The following is a 10,311-nucleotide window of genomic DNA, read 5'->3' as shown; positions in this document are numbered from 1 at the left end:
CTCGACCAGCACAAGGGCTTCCACCATCTGACAACCTTAACTGAAAGTGCTCTGTGAAATAATTACACATTCAATGCACATTCCCTTCATCACTCAGGGCAACATAGTGTATAGATACAGGAAAGAGCGTTTCAAATGTTCTCATGAGAAGTACTTATTGTGCTGAAACATAATTTCTTACAAAATTAATCGATCAAGTGTAACCTTTTAGCAAGAATGTACAGCACATAAATGTTTCAAAATATCTTATTGCACCTGGTACTGCCAGGTTCAGTTTCCCTTTCTATGTTGAACATTCCGTTAAATATTTTGCAAACAGTTGCATTTGTGCTTTCTCTATCCAGTCACTCCGTTTATGTCTGTCCATGCGTGACTTTGTCTAATGCTCACCCTATTTTATAGTGCACATAACTGTACGTTCGTCCAATATAAATACCGTCTCAGCTTTCATTCATCAGCGCACATGGGAATACTCTCTCTTACAAGAATATAACTGAAAGACAACATATATTGGAGTGACAGCAATAGCACTTTGAGTAGTTGTAGAAGTATAAATACTGAAAGGGGACGAAAAGTCATTTCAGGTTATTATCACGTGTACTTAGATACAAAGGTCCAGAACTAATTCACAGAATCACAGATTTAAGAAGTCTTCAGCACAATGAGAAAGAACCTTGGGCCCACCAATTCTGCTTCTGTCAAAAACAAGCTCCAAAATATTTTAATCTCATTTCCCGGCACTTGGGTTCGTCCTTAACTCCTTCGCATCACAAGTGCACATCTAAATATATCTTAGATTTCACTAACGTTTCTGCCTCGACCAAACTTACAGGCAGTGAGTTCCAGACTACTCCGCTGCCCCAAGTGGATGAAAAAGAATATCCTCAGGTCCCTCTGAACCTTCTGTCCATCACCTGAACTCTATGCCACAAGGTAAGCAATTGCATAACAAAGGGGAAAGATTCCTTCTTGCTTATTATACACCTCAATCCTGCCCATACTCAGTCGCCTCTGTTCAAAGGAAAAGAATCCTAATCTGGCCAAGTTGACTTCATAGCTACATTTTGTTCATCTCAAGAAAATCTCTCATACGTTTCCCCCTGCATTGTCTCCATTACTGTCAAATCCATCCTCTGATGTGGATTCCTTAACTGCTCACAGTTTTCTGCTCTGGTCTAAATCATGCTTCTTGCAGTTTGAGAATAAACTTGTTCGCCCTTAAAACACTGTCTTCTGCTTCTAACTAACCATTTTATGATCTTTATAGAGGAAAAGTGAAGCTTCCATCAGGTCAACAGCATAACACCTGTTTGTAAGTTATTCTGCACAATGGAACTTTTGTGACAACTTGTGCGCTGGACCTGACACGAGAGGAGACCTTCCCTGAGCTCATTGCTTGCAAACCGCTTTTCTAATTGATGGCAAGTCACACAGTTGCTTATATCTACCGCACAGCAGTCCCCTAACTTTAGTTCCAATGCTGTTGCAATGTCCCCGGTTGTAATTCGAGATGAGTACTTTACACACAAACACCAGGAAGCCATTGCCTCGACATTTCAATGATCATGAAAGCGTTCTTTCAGGGTCTCATCACCATCCCGAGATACATGACGCACAACGACTCCCAAAGCAATCTATAATTGCAGCGCAGCTACTTCGCATGTGAAACATCTCAAGACATTTGTTTTGTATGGAATCCGTCTCTCGTGCATTATCTACAAAATTCAAACTGCGCTTTCAGTCTCTGCAATGCTGCACGAGATCAGAAGTTTCTCAGAAAAGATAAAAAGCTCTACTAATTGAAAGAAAAGCGGTTATTTCAAGTAATGGAGTCCGAGACTTGTCCAGCACAGAAACAAACCCTTCAGTCCAACTCCTCCATGTCAATCATATATTCTAAATTAATCCACTCCCATTTAACAACATTCCGCGCACATATCTCTAAACACTTCTTATTTATTCACAAATCCAGATGCCTTTTAAATGTTGTAACTGTACTATCCTCCACCACCTCACTGTCAAGATATTTCATACGTACAACCTCTTTTGTGACAAACATTGTCCCTCAGTTCCATTAGAAATCTTTTCCTCTTACTTGTAACCTCTGCCCTCCAGATTCGGATTTCACTATCCTGGGGACAATGCCTTGTCTATTCACCTTATGCATGCCCCTCCTGATATAATAAACTTCTGTCAGGTAGCCCTTCAGCCTCCGACCATTCAGGGAAAAACGACCCAGTCTGTTTATCTTCTCCCTATAAGTCAATCCTTCCAACTCTGCTGACATCACTGCAAATCTTTTCTGAATCCTTTCAGGTTTCCCAGCATTGTTCTTCTAAAAGGGTGGCCAGAATGATACACATAAGTCCAAAAGTGGCCAACCAATGTACAGCCACAGCATGACTTTCGAACTCTTGTATTCAGTGGCACGGATCAATGAATGTAAGAGTACCAATCACCTTCTTCACTGCACTGTCTCTCCTTGCCTCCATTTTCAATGCACTTGGAGTCTGCACACCGAGGTCTCATTGTCTGGCAACAATCCCCAGGACCTTAGCATTAAAAGTATAATTTGTGCACGTGTGTCAACTGTACTTTTGGGTTAAGAAACTGTAATTAGATTCCTGATTAGATTAGATTTCTTAGAGTGTGGAAACAGGCCTTTCGGCCCAACAAGTCCACACCGACGCTCTGAAGAGCAACCCACCCACACTCATTCCCCTACATTTACCCCTTCACCTAACACTACAGGCAATTTAACATGGCTAATTCACCTATACTGCATATCTTTGGACTGTGAGAGGAAACCGGAGCACCCGGAGGAAACTCACGCAGAAACGGGGAAAATGTGCAAACTCCACTCAGACAGTTCCCTGAGGCGGGAATTGAACCCGGGTTTCTGGCGCTGTGAGGCAGCAGTGCTATCCACTGTCCCAGCCTGCCGCCCTTCAGATTAGATTAGATAAGATTAGATTCCCTATATTATGGAAAGTGGTCCTTTGGACCAACCAGTCCACACCGACCCTGCGACGTTTAACCCACCCAGACCCATTTCCCTCTGACTAATGCAAATACTACTCTGCGCAATTTAGCATAGCCAATTCACCTGACCTGCCACGTAATGCTTGTATCTCACAACAAAATGGTGTCAATTTCTCATATTCATCCATCCGCACCCGCCGCCCACCTCAGATCTGCTGATATCCGAGCGATGAATAAATGGTTTGAGTGACACGGACAAGCAAGTAGTGTACATTCTCAATTTACTCAGCAGATGAATATTTACCTTGATATATCTGAGCTGGTTTAAATGTGAAGAGTCTACTTACCTGAACAGAGGACCCCTACGCTACTGCCTTCGATGTCAGACGAATTCAATGTGTTGGAGATCCTGCAGTCCTGGAGCTGTGATTCATGTCCATGACATTGGGCAACATGTACCCACGAATCACCATCACTCTCCCCGTACTTTGAAGAATTATATATTTCTAAGGCATAACCGCATCCCAGCTGTCTGCAGACAACGTTGGCATCATTCTGATCCCACACGGTGTCATGCACCCCGCCCCAGCTTCCATGAGAGTAAACTTCAACTCGGCCATCACAGCGGCTTTCTCCATTCACTAGTCTTAGCGCCCAATTTTCATCTGCAAAATAAGAGTTACTGAGAACAGCGATTGAAATGAACACAGATATTCGAGAACTGACAATCACAGGAAAATGTATGATTTGCAATCATAAAGATATTTTGTCCATTTACTTTTTCAAATACTTTCATCATGTCATTACATTTCTTCTGTCAACAAAATTGAGAGAGGCGTGGAAATGAAAGTGCTGCTATTCTGGCTTTCTTTGAAAATAAAGTCTCGTCTTTAGCGAGCGGCCTCATCCATTCAGGCCGACTGTCAGTGTGCAGATGCTACTCGTAGGCTTTGACCATTTATATGTTGCCACTACTCTCATGGTTGACGGCAGAGCATGTTGCACTGAGCAAATGACCCGCAACATGACTGAGACAACGGTCAAGAAGATAATGGAAATTGAGGAACAAGTCTGTTTGAGAATTATGACATTCAAAACACTTATGAAAATTTGGGATAGCACATAAATTTTAAAACGTGATGCTGTCACTCACTAACGTAACTGCCAATATTCTCCATTTTCTTTTGAAAATTGTCTCCACGCTATGGATACATCAAAATCTTTTATTAGAAGGTATGAATACATCTGAGTTCTGCGGCGACATTTGTGCAGATTCTGATATTCCCTGCCAGGAGTTGAGGGCAGAATGTCATGTCGTAAAAATGTTGACACGTGTAATGCAGATGCTTTATACATTCTCTGGGGAATGTTGGAAAATGTATGCTCTGGAATTGGAGCCCAGTTTCAGCTCGTGAACAGGGAAACTATGAAGAAATATTGAAAACAAAACTCATGCAGCCCCTAATGTTTGTCAGGAAATCAAATCTGGTTTCCACATTTGATCTGCCCGACAAGGTCTTCAGGCTCATAAAAGAGAGACAAAATCACAACTAAAGGCCTGCAAAACCAACTTAGTTAAAATGAAATCAGGCATCAGCAACAATCCTGGCCTCACCAGTTACATCTCTGTTCCCTGAAAGACTAAGTATCAGAATAATAATAGTTCAAATGTTCGTGAAATATTCCAAATCTGAAACAGTACAGAGAGTTTAGAAGCACTAACACAATTAGTAACCCAGGCAGAATGGATGCATTTTTGGAGAGACAGGGGATTGACATTTGAAGAATGCGGCAGTTATATGCAAATTAATTATCATCTTGGATGGCATTCAGAATTTTTTTAAAAACATAATGTACATTTAATACAAATTAAGTTCCGAAAACTCAAGTGTCGTATCTCAGAACATCATTGTGCCAAATCAAACATGGCCTCTTGATTTGCAAAGTGGAGGTAGAAATTAAGACCTGGTGGTGCTGAGAGTGCCCGAAATTCCAGAATGGCAGCTGGTAAAGATCAAACTGAGTTAATAGTCTGGAATGGAAAGTTAGTCTTAGCGATGGTGACAGTCAAACGATCATCAATTCTCCTAACAACTCATCTGGCTAATACTTTTCCTTATGGAAGGACATCTGCCCCGGTCTAACCTTTTCTGACTGACATATGACTGCGGATTATTAACCATATAGTTGAAAGGTAACGACTTCCTGAAGTGAACTAGTGCACCAGTTAAACGGAGATTAGTCACAAAAAGCCAACAGGCCATGGGCTCACCAGTGACATTCCATTAAGTTATAAATAAAATAATTCCAAACTTTAAGTACACAGAAACACTGTTCAGCGAAAGAGCAATTGCTATAAAGGACACACCCGAGCAGATGACATTGGCCATACTTCCATGTAAACAGTTGAAGCTTTCCCCATGAGAAACTGGACAATTCCACAATCGTCGCTCGTTTCCGTTGCATTCATAGTTTTCCTTCCACACTGGTCGGGCTCCCCTCCCAAATCGAGCATCTCTCGGGATCGACTTTACAGTCCCGCAAAAAAGGTGCTCACAGACCACATTGGCGTCTTGTAAGCCAAAGTAATCACCGCACAGCGTTCCCCACTGCTCTCCATGCAGGACCTCCACTCGCCCAGAGCACCTGTTCTCCCCACCAACCAATCGGGGACCATTGTTTCCTGTTTTGGATCAAATAAAGAAACAAACGTTTGCAAATATCCACGCACTTGTTCAAGATTCAAAAGAGAAAATAAATCGAATCTCATCCTCCATTGCCCAATACAATACGTGACAGTTACAATGTCTTCAAAATAATTACGATTATTTCATGAAAATCTTTCCACTATTCACATTTAAAGGGTATTCCCAAGATAGTGATTATGATCATTTACCTCAGTCCTGGAAAACCTATGAAACGAGGGTGTAAAGGTTGACTTGATGCAGTCCATAGTTTGATAACAGCAGTGTACTTTTGGTCCCGATTGCTCGTGCAGGTTAGATTGACTTTTGCAATCATGCAGTAATGCTTAACTCAATTTACTGATGAATACGTGGCTGCATTCTTGTTAGAGAGATGTGGTTGATGGTGATTTAACCTGATGGTCACTATTCATCAGCCGAGGGTTGAGCTCAGAAGGTAAGGACATTCATGGCAACTCAGATTGTGGGGGTAATGAACCAACGCTGATGGCATTACCTTATATCAAAGACCAGTCATTCAGCCCACTGAGGTAGCCGATTCCATCAGGGTGTTACAATACAGTGCAGCTAACGAGGCGAATGTATTAAATAATTATTTTTGAAGGCAATTTCTGAAACATGGGCAGCAAATGAGTTTACAAGTTTGAGGCAATTGAGATAATTATAATGTTAAAGGTTTTTTTGTACTTTAAGATTGAACCCGGGTCTCTGGCGCTGCGAGGCAGCAGTGCTAACCACTGTGCACAGTGGTTAGCACTGTTGCCTCACAGCGCCAGACAGGTGAATTGGCCATGCTAAATTGCCTGTAGTGTTGGGTAAGGGGTAAATGTAGGGGTATGGGTGGGTAGCGCTTCGGCGGGTCGGTGTGGACTTGGTGGGCCAAAGGGCCTGTTTCCACATTGTAATGTAATCTAATCTAATCAAGATGTTGAGCGTCCAGGTGACCAAATCATGACCAGTGCATCAGATGCTGGCTGCAATATGCATGTTTCAAAAATATTAACCTTTATTCTCCCATCGAACCTCCAGTAATGAAATCAATTATAACCTGTGAAAGTGTACCGTTTGGTAGAATGTGACATGGACTTCCCCGAATTTGCATTGAGATGCAGAGTAACACTTCATAATTAGCCCCTGGTACCATGCATCAATGTTTTCAAACCATTATTCATGACATCTCCCAATTTCATTAGAGCATGCAAAGAGAGCAGAACAGACAAGTAAGTGACAGATGAAACTTTAAGCAAAGAAGTTTGAGGCTGTATATTTTGGCAGCCTGGAAAATGACGTACAACGTGCATTTCGATGTTTTCACCTTTTCCCTCTTCATGTTGTGAATAAGTGCACTTTGACAGAAGTGCTGGAGCTTCAAAAGCTGAGATACATCAAGTTGACAGAATACTTGGTAGAGTAGTCAGCAATGCAACTTAAATTTAAATTTAAGAATAGAAGAATTTAAGGCAGAAAGAGAGAAATAATTCCTTTGCGTTTGGGAAGATGGGAAAACATTGTTTATAATTATGTGGAACACATAATTCACAAAGTGTGCCCTGGCTCTTGAAGAGATGCATGCTCGACTAATGCGTATTAGTCATGTTATGGATTGTATTGAAGCAATGGAGCTGGAACTGATAAAGCTGTACGAAAATATTACTTGATGAACAAAGCAGCAAACGAAAGAATTTACTGGACCTGCCAATTGATCATCGAAAGAGAAACTATTTGGGACAACAGGTGCACAGTATTGCATATTGGAATGTAATGAATCAGACTGTTGACAAAGTGCATATTCCATGCAAAATACAACGTATTACGAAGGCAAGATAAATTTACAGCAACGTGAAAGTGAAGAGATTGGGAAGGGACAATTAAGTAAGGGACAGAACGGTGAATAAATTACCATGATAATATCTATCAGCCAACGAGTGTTTGTGAGCCGGAACCTTTTGCTGAAAAGGTTGTTGGCAAGTGATATCTTCAATGATGCCATCCAGTCTGTTAGCATTGTTAAAAAATACTGACCCGATTATGGGTCACGGAGATTCAGAAAATAAACAATTGTCTTGTCATCACTTTAATTGTCTGAAGTTCACGTCAATGTATCTGTTTCGACCAACGATTCATATTATCCTACATGAGTGACGTTTAGTCAACGTCAACACTAAAGTGTATTGACTGTGGACAGTTGAAGAAATGTCTTTCCCAACCCAAGCACAAATGTTTTAAAACGTTTGGATTTCGAATAATTTCGTGCATATTTTACCTCATCACTCTTGTGCCACGGAACATGAGAATCTTGAGGATTAGTTGAGTCAGGAATGCCAGCGACATTACTCTTACACACATTAAGCGGAAATGTGTCATTTTCTTTAGGTAAGCTTGTACTCACCTGAACATATCAGGGTGACATTGTTGTGTCCAGTGCAATCCTGGTGCGTGGTTGAAGACCGAGGGCACGTCCCCAGCTGAGTCTCATTGCCCATACATTTAAACACCTCAGTAGCCGTGAGAACAGCACTGCCTCCAGAATGCATCGAGCTTGAAACAGACACTGCGACTCCACAACGAAGCTGCGCACAGGCAACATTGGCGGTTTTCAAATCCCATTCAAGCCCACACATTGTTTTCCAGGTGTCACCGAACTGGACCTCCAGTCTGCCAAAGCATTGGGAATTTTGTGGTAACAACCTCGGAGCTCTGTGATCTGAGAGTTTTTTTTAAAAAGCGCAGAATCAGAGCAATTTATAGCAACAGCGACTTAGATTATTTTCTGATAAACATTAATGTGATTAATTTTAGGTCTGGTACATCTGGAAATAAATTGTTCCTGCAGTCAGTTTGCTGCCCTGTCGATCTCATTCATGTTCACCCACAACCCCGACCCTCATCTAATCTGACAGAAAGCGACTTTCAACCTGGAGATAAATGGCACAAAGTGATTCTGCCAGCCAACTCAATGTCGAACCTCAGTATGCATTGGGTTGAAAATGTGATAATTCCTGCAGCGCAGTTCTCTCAATGTGGCTTCAAATGACATCATAATCGACATCTATCCTGCCCCTTCACCGGAGTGGAAACGGTAACAGGAATTCTTCAAATATTCACAAATTATATTGTAACACCGAATAAATTGGGGGTTTCGTTAGTATCATGTTAATAATATTTGGATAGTTGTCGTTGTATTATCATATCCCTTTCTGGTTCCAGACAGCACTGACTTGTGATAAACCTGCACAGAAATGGCAATAGATTTTTACCTGAACAGACGACACCAGCATCATTGTCGTGTGACAAGCTGTAGTGACCCCATTCCTCTGATTGACACTCCTTCAGAGCGCGCTCGGTCCCGCTGCACTCAACTTTCCAGGTCACAATGGGTCCGGATCCTCGTCCAAAGTGAGCCCCGCCCGGGGCAGAGACCGCGGTCCCACAGTCCAGCTCCCGACACACAACTGCAGCATCCGGCAGGTCCCATTTATAATCATGCACAGTTCCCCACTGCCCCTTGTAGTGAATCTCCACTCGGCCAGCGCAAGGACTGCCCCCATTCTCAAGTCTCAGCCTCACTGTCTCTGTAAATATAGAAGTGGTCACCAACGTGAACACTGCTTAATTGTAAAATATCGAATCATCGCCTGCATTCCCGGCTCACAACGCAACGGGAGTGAGGGCATGGCAAAAATGCAGGCTATCGCAATATAACTCAGGATACGTAATGTGGATGGAGAAGGGCGAATGGTCATTTGAAAAAAAATGATGCCGACTCACAGAGAGCGAGGGTCAGAGATCAATTTCTATGGAAACATATCCATAAACTGGCCAACATGAGAAGATTTTTATTTCTCATTCATGGGATGTGGGCACGCTGAATAGCGAGAAAAACACACTGATCCGCCCTGCGAACATCTGAAAATGAAACAGCATTTCGGTCTCCCAGGGCCAGAATTATTGTGGGATGTCCAGTCATGTGAGCATGATGTCACTGCTCAATTGTGAGTGAAATAATTTATATAAATTTCCGACAGCAGCACTGCGTGTGTAGGTGCATCTTCACAGTATCTCCATGTGTTGTCTCTCTATCTGAGAACGGCAGTGTGCGGAGGAACTGAGTTTTCACACTCTGCTCCCCTGAAATAAGAAACCTTCAGGAATAATGCATCCCCATTAGTTATGAACACACAGCTGTTCAACTTGCACATTAAGGCAAGGAGATCATCAGCACAAGTTTGTGTTTGAATGGAATCATCAGAATATAGGTTTTGCCTGTATATTAAAAAAAAGTGCAATTACCTTTACGATCGGCCTGAGTGTCGCCACGTCTGCCTGAAATAGGGGGATGAAAATTAAAGTGTTACAATTCAATTTAACACGTAGAAATAAATTGAACAAATGCAACAAATGCGGGCAATAATTATCGCTAGTTTGCCAAATAATCCTATTTTACACAGAGGATAGTGTGAGTAGGGAATAAGCTGCGAGTGGAAGTGATTGAGGTGGGAACATTAACAACGTGTAAAAGAGGTTCGGACAATCACATGGATAGGGACAGTAGAGAAGGATATGAGTCAAGTGCAGAGAAATAGGTTTTGTGTGGATTGACATTTTGGTTGACATGGAACAGTTT

General features: G+C 42.0%; 1 protein-coding gene across 1 annotated transcript; it reads right to left on the bottom strand.

Annotated features, from left to right (window-relative positions):
* Window positions 1–6: 6 nt before the first annotated feature.
* LOC122546515 (scavenger receptor cysteine-rich type 1 protein M130-like) lies at window positions 7–10,010 on the bottom strand (the record flags this gene model as incomplete). Its single annotated transcript, XM_043685209.1, has 6 exons — window positions 7–51; window positions 3,330–3,647; window positions 5,351–5,665; window positions 8,077–8,391; window positions 8,945–9,259; window positions 9,978–10,010. Coding segments are annotated over 6 exons (1,341 nt in total), but the record flags the coding sequence as incomplete, so codon positions are not given.
* Between the last annotated feature and the right edge of the window lie 301 nt (window positions 10,011–10,311).

The sequence above is a fragment of the Chiloscyllium plagiosum genome, unplaced genomic scaffold, assembly GCF_004010195.1.
Source record: "Chiloscyllium plagiosum isolate BGI_BamShark_2017 unplaced genomic scaffold, ASM401019v2 scaf_63383, whole genome shotgun sequence".
Lineage (NCBI taxonomy): Eukaryota > Metazoa > Chordata > Chondrichthyes > Orectolobiformes > Hemiscylliidae > Chiloscyllium > Chiloscyllium plagiosum.
Note: the sequence above shows the minus strand (reverse complement) of the source record. Positions and strands in the feature narration are given on the sequence as shown.